We start from the raw sequence: 14,613 nt of genomic DNA, 5'->3' as shown, positions 1-14,613 counted from the left end.
CAACAAGAAGCAACCTAGAGGAGAATTTACAGTTCCATATTATAGTCTGTTGTTGTGGGAAAATCAAGGTACAGGAGCTTGGAGCAACTAGTCATGTCTCGTCCACACTCAAGAGAGAGATGAATGCATATCTGCTTGTCCTGTCCTCACTCGCTGTGCTTAGCTCCAGTTTTCTACTTTTTTTAAAGTACTTATTTCATGTATGTAAGTACAGTAGCTGTCCTCAGACACCAGAAGAGGGCATCGGATCTCATTACAGATGGTTGTGAGCCACCATGTGGTTGCTGGGAATTGAACTCAGGACCTCTGGAAAAGCAGTCAGTACTCTTAACCGATGAGCCATCTCTCCAGCCTCCATTTTTCTACTCTTGCACAGTTCATGATCTCCTACCTAGGGAATGGTGCTACCTACAGTGGGCTGGATTCTCCCACACTAATCCCTTTAGTTAAGACAATCTCCTATAGACATGTTGACAGGCTAACCCAATGTAAACAATCACTCATTGAGACTCCCTTCCAAATAATTATAGATTACATAAAGATGACCATTAAACTACCCATACAGAGAGACAGTATGACTATTGTGGCAATACTGTGTGTACCAGGTGTAGCAAAGTGCCTGGCGTCCATCATGTGCTGTGTGCGTGATGACCTGCTATTATTAATAACACATTGGAATGTACTTAGCCAAGGAGGAATCTCCGTGGTTGCATCTCTGGGCTTTGGTGTCAGCTGGGCTTGCAGGCTGGGTCTTTAGTTTGTTTAATGCCTCATTTATATACATTTTGACTGAATAGCTTTTATATTTTGCAGTCACTTTTGTATCTCAGGTCACCCTTAGGTCTTAGGATAAAAGAATGCTCAGAGAAGACTTTTTGCCAGCTGGAGATGCTCTCGCATTGAGCGCTTACCTGGCTTGCGTACAGCCTTTGGTTTGATCCCCGGTGTCACTGACAATAACCATTTTAGTGCATGTGTCCTCTGGTTAGCTCTGGGTGGCTGCTTTGGTCCTTACTCATGCTGATTCTTTAGTAATGGGCCTGCTCTCCTTCCACCCATTCTCTCCACCTTGCTTGCAAATCATCCTTCTTGTAGCTGTGTACGGAGGAGTACACATTTGCCTGTGCTTTTATAGTAATGACAAAGGCGTCTAATTGCCTGATGCAGGCAAAGTCGTGTAAGAGCTTGAGAATGAAATATTAGCCCCAGCAACGTATAAACAGAAAGTTAGGTCTGCTCCCAAAGCCTTCATCTGCGGGGTTCTAAAGCCAAAGACATGTTTTTGGATTATACATGCTATTGTTCCCTCAATTAGCCCTAGTCATTAAGGACAAATGGAGTTGCAGACATGCTCTCCTCAGTGAAGTACAACTCTGTTTCAGCCGTTTGCTGCCTTCCTTTGCCTTCCATATCTAATCTGGCTCAGCCCCGTTCCTCATCCTACCAGTGCCTGTCTGTTAAATCGGCGGCTCTTAGCCTGCGCATCATGAGCTCTTTGGGAGTCACATGACCTTTTCACAGGGGTCACACATCAGATATCCCGAATATTAGATATTTACATTACAACTCTTAGCTAGCAAAATTACGGTTACGAAATAGCAATAAAAATAGTTTTATGGCTGGAGTCACCACAACATGAGGAGCTGTATTTAAGGGTCACAGCATTAGGAAGGTGCTTTCTATTTCCCATGCATGCATTCTGTTAGGGGATCTCTCAGCTGCTGACTACCGTGGCCTTTTTTGAACCCCCTTTCTTTTTTTTTTTTGAACCCCCTTTCTTTTGAGACACTTATTTCACTGATGGTGCCCAAGATGAGTTTCAGCCTTCTTCACTGATTCTTCTCAAAGTTGGCATGCCCAGAGTTCTGTTATTGATCTTCTGATTTCCTTACCTCAGCCATTCTTCCCCAGGAGCCTCACTTATTTAATGACGTCAGTGCCATCTGAATAATGGTGGCGCCAGATAGTTCCCAAACTTGAGCTCCCAAGCCTTGGGTTACTTCATCATGCTGCCAGCTGCTATTACCAGCCCTTGTTCAACTCTGTTTCAGACTTATTTGTGGTGCTGGGGGTGGAATGCAGGGCCTTACCTATGCCGGATATGTGACCTACACTGAACTATATGTCCGGCTCTGGCTGTCTCCTCTTGAATGTATTACCTCCGTATAAAGTATGGTAGTAATGGTCTTATTCCGTTTCCCATTCAAACCCAGGAAATAAGTTGACTGAGGATATTTATCATCATAGAAATAATTGACAAATAAGGACTGGGTCTATATGACTCACAGGTATGCACAAGATCTTTGGTTCTATCCCCAGCATAGGAAAGACAAAATGTGCCTTTTGATCTAATCACACTCATATAAATTTGTTCTAAAGAAAAGAATTTGAAGGAAAGTGTAAATTACTAATTATTACAATGAAGCTCACTTTTAACTTTATTTATAGTGATTTAAAACTGATAATAGTGGAAGGAATTTTTACAAAAAATGTAGTAAAAAAAGTTCTTAAAATGAAGGCAATAATTAAAATTTCTTATTTTAAAGAATATATTAGGGGTTGGGGATGTAGCTCAGTGGTAGAGCGCTTGCCTAGCAAACGCAAGGCCCTGGGTTTGGTCCCCAGCTCCGAAAAAAAGAAAAGAAAAAAGAATATATTAATGCAGAAAGTATGATATACTTTAAAAATGGCATTTTGGGGCCTAGGGAAACTCAGTATGTATGGTTCCTTGATTTGTATGTATAAGGTCATGTGTTTGACCCAATGAGTAATTTTTATTTATTTGTTGGTTGGTTGATCTCTCTGTATAGTCCCGGCTCTACTAAAACTCTCTATGTAGACCAGGCTGGCTTCAAACTCACAGAGATCCACCTGCCTCTGCCTCCCCAGTGTTGAGCTCAAAGGCATGTACCACCATGCCTAGCTTCAGCAATTGTAGATGGTGAGGTCAGGAGTGGCGTTCTTTCCTTCCTGCCGCAGTCCTCCTGGCTTTGCCCTGAGTGCTGGGATTACAGTCCACAGAATTCTTTGGGGTTGTTTGTTTGTTTGAGACAGAGTTTCACTGTGGCCTCTGGCTGGCCTAGAACTGACTTTCTCAGGCTGGCCTTGCACTCACTGCCTGCCTCTGCCTCCCAAGTGCTGGCATCAAAGGCGTACATCACTGTGTCCAGCCTGCTAAAATCTTCTTAATGCAGAGATGAAAATCCCAGAAGGAAGAAAACTTTCCTCACCTAAAGTGTCTTTCAGTATTGCTATCACTTCCCGGGTTTGAAGTGTGAGTCCTTCTGACCTATGCTCTTCCTCCGTCCTAGTCACCAAGTCATAATGTTTCTTAAACTCCTTTCTGGGCCCATTACTACCATTATGTCCTCTACCCGTTAAACTACATTGCTACAGTCATTTTTTTTATTGCTCATTCCAGCTAGCAAGCATCACAGCCTGGTCTCTACATTAGTAGGTTGTCCTTGCCAGGCAGTGTCCCCCACTCAGTTGCTGTTGGTCGGCTCCTCAGAGGTGACCCTATGTGTACTAGTTTGACCTTTAGAACTGGCTAGTCAGCCCTTTCCTGCTTCCCTGTTTTTCTGTTTTAGTTCTCTTACCAATATACCTTTGGATCCAACCAAACTACCTTCTTTTTATTTTTTTTTTAAAGATTTATTTATTTTATGTATGTAAGTGCACTGTAGCTGTCTTCAGTCACACCAGAAGAGGGCATCAGATCCCATTACAGATGGTTGTGAGCCACCATGTGATTGCTGGGAATTGAACTCAGGACCTCTGGAAGAGCAGTCGGTGCTCTTAACCACTGAGCCATCTCTCCAGCTCCGCCCCTTTGTTAAGTTCTGATATTTTCCAGCTTTATGATGTAGGAAAATAAGCTATTTAAAAAATATAGTATTTGTTGGCTGGGCAGTGGAGGCACATGGCTTTAATCCCAGCATTTGGGAGGCATAGGTAGGTGGATTTCTATGACTTTTGGAGGCCAGCCAGGACTGCACAGAGAAACCCTGTCTTGAAAAACCATTAAAAAAGAAGAGACTGAGGAGGAGAATGGAGAGGAAGAGCAGGAGGAGAAGAAGAATACAGTATTTAAGTCAGATGCGTAGCCCAGAGCGGGTTCTCGGTTTATAGTTAAGTAGTTAAATAAGTAGTGTTGTGAAGGTAACTATAAGTTATAAGTTTTTTTTTTAAGTTCTTGAAATTTTTTAAAATTCAAAAAAAACTATAAAGGAAAATAATGGTAATCTTCAGGAAAACTAATAACTTAGTATAGAAAAGTAGTTTTAATATTTCCCCCCCCAAAAAAACTAGACGCTCTGAGCTCAAAGGCCTCCACTATGCATTTAGATTCTCCAGGGCCCAGATATTCCAAATTGCACTTCCATTTCAGTATCGTGTAAACGTCACCTGGTTCCCACGCTCACCTGTATGTTCTTACCTGGGTTAACTGGGGATTTGACTCAGGAAGGAACAACTTAGGATTTAAGGAAAAGCCCGTTTTGTAATGACTTTTGTACCTCGAAATCTCTTAAGTATATAATTGTGCTTTTAATCAATATTAAACCAAATGAATCTGAGTTCTCTTGAGATTTAAACTTCTTGCTTACTGTCTTCAGCGCCAACAGAAGCTTCAGAAGGAGCGGCTCATGAATGACTTCTCGTCGGCCTTGAACAATTTCCAGGTTGTGCAGAGAAAGGTATCTGAGAAGGAGAAAGAAAGCATCGCGAGAGCGAGGGCTGGATCCCGTCTTTCTGTAAGTTGACTCCCCAGAGAGGCTTTTACCAGCCCAGAGGGTGCACCCAACACGTCCCCTTTCTCCACCAGAGAGGCTTTTACCAGCCCAGAGGGTGCACCCAACACGTCCCCTTTCTCCACCAGATAACATGCTTTATGTTCTCGGTCCAACTGAAAGGCAGATTTACTTCCTACCTTTGTTTTTTCATTGTTTTTAAAAGATTTATTTATTTATTGTGTATGGAGTTCTGCCTGCATGTACACTTGCAAGCCAGAAGAGGGCATCAGATCCCATTACAGATGGTTGTGAGCCACCATGTGGTTGCTGGGATTTGAACTCAGGACCTCTGGAAGAGCAGTCAGCACTCTTAACCGCTGAGCCATCTCTCCAGCCCCACTTTCTCCTATTTTATACTTGTTTCTTACTCAAGACAGATCGACAGAGTGTTATCCATCTTACAGATGCCATCAGAGTGGAGGGTTGTCACTCCTTAGTACTGAAGCTAAGGCAGCTCTTGTTTTGTGCATCTCTCATGTTTTTTGGATAACAGCCCGATAACCGTCTGTTTTCTAGGCAGAAGACAGGCAAAGAGAAGAGCAGCTCGTCTCATTTGACAGGTAAAAGTCACTCTTGCAGTCTGCTGGATAGTCACTGTGAATCCATACCTTTGTGTCCATGGAGGTTTTTCTGTATGGAGGTTTTGCTTGCGTGTAAGTCTGTATACCGTGTGTATGCCTGGTGCCCACAAGGGCCAGAAGAGACCTTTGGATCCCTTGAAACTGGAGTTCCAGAGAGTTGTGAGCTACCATGTAGGTGCTAGGAATCAAACCTGGTCCTTTGTAAGAGCAACCAGTGCTGTCTGTTGATCCATCTCTCCAGTCTCTCTGTGACAATTTTACTTAAAAATGAAAAAAAAAAAAAAAATCAGGGCTGGTCGTAGTGGCATATTCCTTTAATCCCAGCACTTGATAAGCAGAGGCAAGTGGATCTCTGTGAATTCAAGGCTGGCGTGGTTTACATAGTGAGTTCTAGGACAGCGAGAGCCACAGTGAGAACCTATCTTGAGAAAAGAAAAAAGAAAAAGAGCATAAGTAAGTAAGAGGAGGAGTTGAGCCAGGCACGGTAAAGCATGCAGATGACTCAGTGGTTGAGAATACTGGCTGCTTCTGCAGAGCAGTGGGTTCAGTTCCCAGTACTCATACGGTGGCTCACATTAGTTCAGTAAATAGTACATTTTCCTTCTAAGTGCACTCACAACCATCTAAAACTCCAGTCAAGGGGTCCAAAGCTCTCTCTGGCCTTTGTAGGCACCAGGCTTCCACATGGTGCACAGCATTACCTGAAAAGAAATCAAGTTGCACACGTTCCATTAGCTTTTAGTTTGCTTTTCTCTTAAGTGGAGTCGATCCCAAATCACAGCCCCAAGGGATTCCTGTGCGCCAGATGTGGCTCTGACAGATGAGTCCGTGAAAGCCGTGTGGTGGCTTAGAGTATTTTCCTCCATTTAGTGCCCCTGGCACCAGCCCTGCTTACACTTGGAGAGTTTCCTGCAGAGCTGGGTCTGTGCAGTTAATTCATCACGTTAAACCTCTGGATACTTTCCTCGTCTAGCAAGACTGCAAAGAAGAAGGAAAAGAAAACCCTAAGTGGAAAAGACCAGGCCCACAGGGATGGTATTGGTAGCAGAAGAGTTGGGTCCTGAGCAGCATTTACCTAGGCTCTGCTGTTAGCAGAAATGTAGCTATGTCTCCTCACGGTAGAGAGAAGGAATCAACCGAGTGCTTGTCTCCCCGTAGCCATGAGGAGTGGAACCAGATGCAGAGCCAGGAGGAAGAGGCGGCCATCACTGAGCAAGACCTGGAACTTATTAAAGAGAGGGAAACGGCGATTCAGCAGCTGGAGGTGAGAGCAGGCTATGGCGTTGGTTTGGCTCAGGTGTCTGCAGGTATTAGGGGATTTTTTTCCCCCAGACTAATATGGAAAGGGTTGGATTGAGTCTTTGTGTGTTTTACATTATCTATCAATTTAGTTTTGGCAAAATTCAACTACTGCTCAGTCTCGTTGGCCTGGGCACTCAAAAGCGCCCAGATTCTTTTTTTTTTTTTTCTTTTTCTTTTTTCTTTTTTTCGGAGCTGGGGACCAAACCCAGGGCCTTGCGCTTGCTAGGCAAGCGCTCTACCACTGAGCTAAATCCCCAACCCCTGAACTTTAAAATTTTTTAAATTTAGTTTGTTTTGTATTTTTAAGTTTATGAGTGCTCCTGGGGATCAGACGAAGGGGTCAGGTTCCTTGGAACTGGAGTTCTGGGTGGCTGTAGGCTGCCATGTGTACGCTGGCAACTGAACCGGGGTCCTCTGCAAGATCAGCGAGGGCTCCTAGGTGCTGAGCCACTCTCCAGCCTCCTAAAGGGAGCGATTACTGGGGTCTGCTTACAGTTTAGACAGGCAGGCATGGCATGAGGCAGAGAGAGAAACCCGGCCTGGCTTGGGCTTTCGGAACCTCCTCTAACAAGTGCCCACCTCCCTATCCTTCCTGCATGGCCCACCTCTGGGCAATACTTATTCAGACCACACCTCCTGGGGCAATACTTACTCAGACCACACCTCCTGGGGGAATACTTACTCAGACCACACCTCCTGGGGCAATACTTACTCAGACCACACCTCCTGGGGCAATACTTATTCAGACCACACCATCTGAGCACACCTTTAACAGGTGCCAGAGCACTGTTCTTCCACTTGACTTGTGTCAGGCCTTGGCTTATTACCTAGGAAAGTAAAAACCTGAACATGGAGAATCTTCCCTCCATCACTCCTGGAGATAATACTGTGCGGCTGAGCCCACCACGCTGGGAAGTTCGGAACTTTTTCCTGCACAACGGATGTCCTTTCACTCTCCCAATTGTTCCCCAGCCTCGGAGCTATTTGTCAGCTGGAAGCTGTTTACAGGCTGTCATCCAAGTGACACAGACCCGGTAGTTCCTCACACAGACCGAGTCTGTCCTGGGAAGCCATCTCCTTGACAGTTTGTTTGTCTTCCATTGTGTTCCCCAGGCAGCACAGTCCTATAGAAGCCATTTAAATTCTCTAGTCAGAAGTCGTAGTCGTCACTGATATTTGCTCTACCTAGAGCTGCCCTACTGAGCACATGTCCACCACAGGACTCCAGCTTCCGTTGGGTACGGCTCAGGCTAAAATGACTTGACCCGTTCCCAGGAAACATGAGCAGTTAACACAGCTCAATGAGTGGGTCTCCTGACTTTTGTTCTACAGTGTTAGGTAAGCAGCAGTAGATAGTTTCCTATTCATGGAGAAACTTTAAAGACAGGTGATTGTTAATCTTTAGGGAAGGGAAGGAAAGAAATTTCTAACATATTGCTTAATGTGAGCTAATTTTTTTTTTCTAAATCTCCCTTAGGCTGACATTTTGGATGTCAATCAGATCTTTAAAGACTTAGCAATGATGATCCACGACCAAGGTGATCTGATTGGTACGTACTATAATCCATCTAGCCTTAGGGTGAGTACAAAGAGCTCAGCAAGATGGGTCGTTATGAACTTACTTTAGAAATATCTTTGTTTTAATATCTGAATTCACTTTCTTATGCAGTCAACTGTTGAGGCTAAAGAGGGTGCTTTGTGGTAAGCCCTGCTCACTTTTAGAGCCTGCAAGTCTGTTAGAGCAAGAGCTGTCGGCACCCCAGCTTTGAGCTGCAAAATAAAAAAAAAAAAAGTACAAGGAATCTTTTATATATCCCTGCGCAGAATTTTCCTAGTTAATAACATTTTTGCCCCATTTACTTTGCGATGTATTCTATCTGTATGTGTAGATACACAAGCATGTGACCTGGACGACCCCCCCACCCTTGGTCTTTTTTTTTCTTGAACCCTATATAGGTGAATTACATAATTAGTAACTCCTTGCTATTAAATGTCAGTATTTATTTCTGAGGAATAGTGCTGTTCTTTATCATGTTAGAAACGTGTAGCTGGGAATGGTAATGAGGCCTGTAACCTCCGTACTCCTGTAGAGACATGAGGTCAGGAATTCAGGCCAGCCTCAGCCACATGGCATGCTGTTGAGGACGTTGAGGCTGTCTTAGACTACATGAGACGCTATCAAAAAAAATTAAATGCGAGCTGGAGAGATGGCTCAGTGGTTAAGAGCACTGACTGCTCTTCCAGAGGTCCTGAGTTCAAATCCCAGCAACCACATGGTGGCTCACAACCATCTGTAGTGGGATCTGAAGCCCTCTTATGGTGTGTCTGAAGATGGCTACAGTGTACTCATAACATAAATAAATAAATCTTTAAAAAAATAAAATGAAAAGAAGTAAATTTTTGTTCTCATGCTGGCTAGTCTGGATGGTAATGGTGACTCTAAGGCCTGAGCCATCAGATCTGCTCAGAGGGGCTGGATAATGGCACAGCAGCTAAGAACAGCGGCTGCTCCTCCAGAAGACTTTGATTCTCAGCACCTACACGCCAGCTCACAACCATTTGTACCTCAAGTTGAAGGGATCCAACACCTTCCAGGCATGTACATGGTATACAGACATACATGCAGGCACAACACCCATAGGCTTTAAATAAAAAGGAAGAAAATGTGCTTGTTTGTCTCAGTATTGAAATACCTGAATTGCTGAAATCTCATTGCATCTTTTACAGATAGCATAGAAGCCAATGTGGAAAGCTCAGAGGTGCATGTGGAAAGAGCCTCTGATCAGCTACAGAGAGCTGCTTACTATCAGGTAAATGCCAATGTCAGAGTCACTCTGTGCTCAGACTCAGTGACCCTCCAGGCTGTGCTCACACAGTGCTGCAGCTGCAGTCTTTTGCCTGAGTTAAGCTGGAGACCGGCAGTCATAATTTGCAGCTCCAGTCCCATTTTTAGTATTTATCTTTGCAACCAGATATCCAACACCATCAAATCCTGAATTCTATACAGAAGCTGTGTGGCTGTAAAGCTAATGTCAGGAGCCAGCGTGATGCGTAAAACTTTGTATCCTGTTGGGGATTTGGCTCAGTGGTAGAGTGCTTGCCTAGCAAGCGCAAGGCCCTGGGTTCGGTCCCCAGCTCCGAAAAAAAAAAAAAAAAAAAAAAAGAAAACTTTGTATCCTAAATAAATGGAGGGGCTGTCAGGAGAGCTGCAGTAAAGGCCGAGCTACAGAGACAGGAGACACCACGTGGACTGCTAGCTCAGCAGGGTGCCTTAGAGCCAGCTGTGCACACAGCTCAGTGTAGGCTTTAATCATCATGGAGCTGTGCCCAGGAGGTGATTTTTATAGTTTTATGGCTTTTATGAGTCTTTTTTGTTCTGTTTTTTTGAGACAGGGCCTCACTGTGTAGTCCTGGCCGGCTTGGACTTCACACTTTGTAGAGCAGGCTGGCTTGGAACTCACAGATTCTCCTGCCTCTGCCTCCTATGTGCTGGGATTAAAGGCGTGTGGCATAAGACCCTACTCTTCTTCCAGTCTATAATCCAGGTTTTAGATACTAAAAATGATGTCCTCATTTGATGTTGCATGGCTTTTTAGAAGTAGCTAGCATTTTAGTCATTTTCTGTATTCCCAGGGTAGCTGTATTTTACCTGGGAATACGCTTGAGGAAGTTGAGTTTCATAACGGTGTTCTTGAAAAACTGATGATTTTAGAAGATTATATCTTCCCAGCATTGTAGTCTGTGGGGACTAAAAGATGTTAATGAGCTTATGGCAGGAAAGGAGAGCTCGTGTTAAGCGCTAACAAGACGAACACACAGTATGATCCAGTCATTCCCAACAGGAATGCGCCCAGGTGAGAGAGTAGGCGGAGCCTGGCCTGCAGGCATGGGTCTTGAACCCAGCATTCAGGAGGCCAAGATAGTGATCACTCTGGATTAAGCTCACCTGGACTAGAGAGAGAGTACTCCAGGCCAGCCATGACTACACAGCGAGACCTTATCTCAACAAACAAACAAACAAACAAGACAGCAGAAAGAAATAGAATCTTATGCTAACAGTCATATCTATAGGTGATTATTTTCTTTCTACTGCTCGTATATTTTATAATGAGCATACAATCTGTGATAGGTGTGAAGTGGGTTATTAAAATACACACCCAAGGGCCTCGGGAGAAGGCTCAGTGGTTAGAGCAAGCACTAGCCCTGGAATCCAACTTGGTTGTGGCAGCTGCTTGTAATCCAGCCATGGAGGAGCGGACTGGCTAGTGTGAGGCGGGTCACAGCAGATGTCACGTAGGACCAAGGCACAGCTCCTCTGCAAAACTGTATTTGGGAACAGTGACACTTGCAGCACTACTGAGAACGGGCAACTTGAGAATTTTGAGAAGATGTTTGCATCTTTGTGGGTGGTAAGAGTTAATTATAAGGGCTGGAGAGATGGCTCAGTGGTTAAGAGCACCAACTGCTCTTCCAGAGGTCCTGAGTTCAATTCCCAGCAACCACATGGTGGCTCCCAACCATCTGTAATGAGATCTGATGCCCTCTTCTGGTGTGCCTGAAGATAGCTATGGTGTACTCATATAAATAAAATGAATAAATAAAAAAAAAAGAGTTAATTATAGGCTGGGGATGCCACTCAGAAGTGGGGTGCTCACCCAGTGTGCATAAGATCCTGGGTTAAATCTCAGCAGTGAAATATAAGGATGTTCTGAATGATAAGGAGTCAGATTATGATGCACTCTGAATCTTAGGTAGAAAAATGCTTACTTGTTTCATGAGTGTCTTTAAATATTTCTTTCCTCAGAAAAAATCTCGCAAGAAGATGTGTATCCTCGTGCTTGTCCTCTCAGTGATTGTTACAGTCTTGGTAGTTGTTATCTGGGTTGCTTCTAAGTGAAGTGTGGTTGCCTCAGAGCCTTCTCCTGCTGAGTTGTTTTCGAGGGCAAGTGTTTGATGGAGTCTTGCCAGAACAAACTGACCACAGAAGAGAGTGTGTACCACAGTGTCCTGTGATAATTTAGCTAGAAACTAACTACTAACTAGTCCTTGGAATTAGTGACCATGGAGGCAGTATTTATCAATTTATGCATATATTCTCTTCATTTCTCAAAGAACGAATTAACTTATGTGTATTTTCCTTTCTCTTGTATTTTGATTGCCCTTTATTGCAAGTGTTTATTGACAGTCCCACTGTGGATATTCTTTGTGACAGGTGACACTACATCATAGTACTGTCTTTTTGTATATACACAAACTATACCTTTTTATGCATATCTGAGATAAATTTCCTTCTGGAGCCAGCCTATCAGAGTCTGAGAAGCTGTACAATATGCCAGCAATTTTTATTATTTAACGTTTTGCTTTGAGTTTCTGAGGGGTCTGTTCTCTGTTTTGCAAGGTTTTGGCACTATAAATAACTGGGGAGTAAGAACACTGCACCCATGACTTCAGAGGAAATGAGAAAAACTTGTCAGAGTGGGCCCGCTGCCAGGGTTTGTGGGAAAGTCTGGGTTTGGGTTAAACTGACCTTATTGTCTGCGGGTGTTGTTTACGGAGTCCATCCTCGCACACTAAGCCATCCCGCTCCTGGTTTAGAGAGGATCAGTTCATTACCATTGTTCTAATCAATCAGGTCTCTCTCCCACCTGTCTGCATAGAAGGGGGATTCGCTCGGCCCAGCATGACTTTGGAGAGCAGATGAGGACTGTTTGGAATGATTGAGTCCCTCTCGTCCACGTGTGGCTTTCATTCTGATGAATGATAAACGCTGCTGTCAAAGGCTGATCCAGGCCCTTGGAAGGGTTGCCTGGCTTTGATGGCAAGATTTTGAAATTTAGACTGAAGTGCGGTTTAAAACTCGGTCTGTGAACCTATTGATAAAGCAAAGCAAAGGTTCACTTTGTAAATAACACTGGTTTAGTGATGTCAGAATTAGCCTAATTTATGAACAAGAGATCAAACTCTGTGTAGTTTTAGATAAAAACAGTTTTAATAAAAGGTTTCTGTCTTGTATATAAATGTTGTCTACTGCCCTTTTTCACAGACCTAGAACAGTCAGAGAGCGTGTAATTGGTTTGGGCTCTCAGATAAATGTGGATTGAGGCCGGAAATGTCAGCAGCACATCCTTGGCTGACGTAGAGGATCTGGCTGCTGTGGCAATATCTGTGTTTGTTCCTTCTATCCCTCATGCTGTCACTTACTGCTGTCCCACACTAATGTGACCAGTGGAGAAGCAAGGGCCCAAATGCATAGGTTTCTCCGCACTGTTGCACCATCCCTACTCAACACAATAAACGTTTAAAAGCTTTTGTAGTTATTTTGTGAGTTACCGTCCTAACGACATAGCCTTCAGGTATTGGTCAGCCATGAAAAAAACTCAGCTGCAAGAAGACTGGAGAGCAGGTAAGGTTGGGCTTGGGAGTGGAAAAGGCAGCGCTGCCTTCCTTTGAAAAGCAGGACAGAGAGCAACTGTGGTTTGCACACACTTCTAATCCTAGGACCTGAGAAGACAAGACAGGCGGGCTGTGAGTTCAAGGCCAGACTGGGACAATGAGAGATTTGAGATCAGACTCTGTTTTTTGTTTTTGTTTTTTTTTTTTTCTTTTTTTCGGAACTGGGGACCAAACCCAGGGCCTTGCGCTGAGCTAAATCCCCAACCCCCAGACTCTGTTTTTAAGAGAAAGATGGAGAGGAAGGAAAGACAGCTGGCTGCAGAACACGTGGCAACTTGAGAGAGAAACCCTTGTTCTCAGATCATAGCTGGACTTGGATACGTCATTTGTGACAGTTCAAGAATTAAAAAATGGGATCTGTTGTTACAAGCTATTGGGAACAATAAAGTGGCTGTGATTGCATAATACTGTGGTGGTTGTCACGATGGCTATGGGAATAAGTAGGGACTTGGTCTGGGCTAGTAGCGGTTTTCAGGAAGCGCCAATAAACCCATTCCTAGAACCTGCTTTGTACTGGATTGTCTTTGGAGGCACTGTGGTCTGGGACAGTGGCTCTTGCCTGCATAGTAGAAAGAGTTTTAAAAAGTGCTGAAGCCATGGTCTCCCTACTCAGAGATTCAACTTTCATTAGTCTGCTGTATTTCCTGGACATGAGAATTGATTAACGCTCCACATGCATTCTGCGTGCAGCCGCAGCTAAGAGCTTTGTTTGCAAGTGGAAAGGAGGCCTGGGAGCCCTGGCCCACCAGTGACTTACTGAGGGTGTTCGGACAAGTCGCCCAGCTCATAAGCACCGTGTTTTCTCAGTCGCTTGCATGCATCTGTCTGTCTGTCTATCTGTTTATTACTATAAAATTCCTAACAGAGGTCTAGTCTGTACATCCAAGTTGTAAATTTGTTTCTGTATTCCTTTCCACTCTGTATCTCATATTCTGTTTCCTCTAGTGACATTGAAAAGTTCTAGAAGTGCTGTGTACTTTTTAGAAAGAAAAAATAGATTTTTAAAATTTATTTTCTGTGTATGAATGTTTTGCCTGCATCTGTGACCACATATTGCGTGCATGCCTGCTGCCCTCAGAATTCAGAGCAGAAGTCAGATGCCTGGCACTGATGTTAGATGATTGTAAGCTACCATGTGGGTGCTGGGAACTGACCCTTTATTCTCTACATGAGCAACAAATACTCCTGACTGCTGAGCTGTCTAATCAGCCCCTCCAGCAGTCTCTTAAAATGAATTAGTGCTATGTAGAGTTAATAAAAATACTCTGCCCACTTCACTAGTAATGCTTCACAATAAGACCTTGACACGTATTAGATTGTTGCTCTTTGAGCGTTTGTGTATGTGCATACCCACATCACACACATCTTCTTATTTCACTGAGTACTTACCCACGCAGTATGCAGTCTAACATTCGAACTAAACATATACCTCAAAGTGAAAGTCCCAGGCAGGTACAGCACTACAGGCCATGAGTCTTAGCACT

The 14,613-nt window shown here is 43.9% G+C and overlaps 1 protein-coding gene across 4 annotated transcripts in view; it reads left to right on the top strand.

Moving 5' to 3' along the window:
• The window catches only part of Stx12 (syntaxin 12), a 29,418-nt gene extending 15,278 nt beyond the window's left edge, over positions 1 to 14,140 (top strand). The window contains exons 4-11 of one of the 4 annotated variants that reach the window (XM_087550959.1): positions 4,617 to 4,754; positions 5,310 to 5,353; positions 6,533 to 6,638; positions 8,154 to 8,226; positions 9,404 to 9,486; positions 11,481 to 11,502; positions 13,030 to 13,079; positions 13,175 to 13,534. In XM_087550959.1, the coding sequence (XP_087407085.1) occupies positions 4,617 to 4,754; positions 5,310 to 5,353; positions 6,533 to 6,638; positions 8,154 to 8,226; positions 9,404 to 9,486; positions 11,481 to 11,502; positions 13,030 to 13,046 (483 nt within the window). In that variant the 3' untranslated portion in view covers positions 13,047 to 13,079; positions 13,175 to 13,534. 4 annotated transcript variants of the gene reach the window in all.
• Positions 14,141 to 14,613: the final 473 nt, after the last annotated feature.

The sequence above is a fragment of the Rattus norvegicus genome, chromosome 5, assembly GCF_021556685.1.
Source record: "Rattus norvegicus strain SHRSP/BbbUtx chromosome 5, alternate assembly SHRSP_T2T, whole genome shotgun sequence".
In the NCBI taxonomy this organism is placed as follows: domain Eukaryota; kingdom Metazoa; phylum Chordata; class Mammalia; order Rodentia; family Muridae; genus Rattus; species Rattus norvegicus.
The sequence above is the reverse complement of the archived record's forward strand: the minus strand, read 5'-3'. Positions and strand labels throughout refer to the sequence as shown.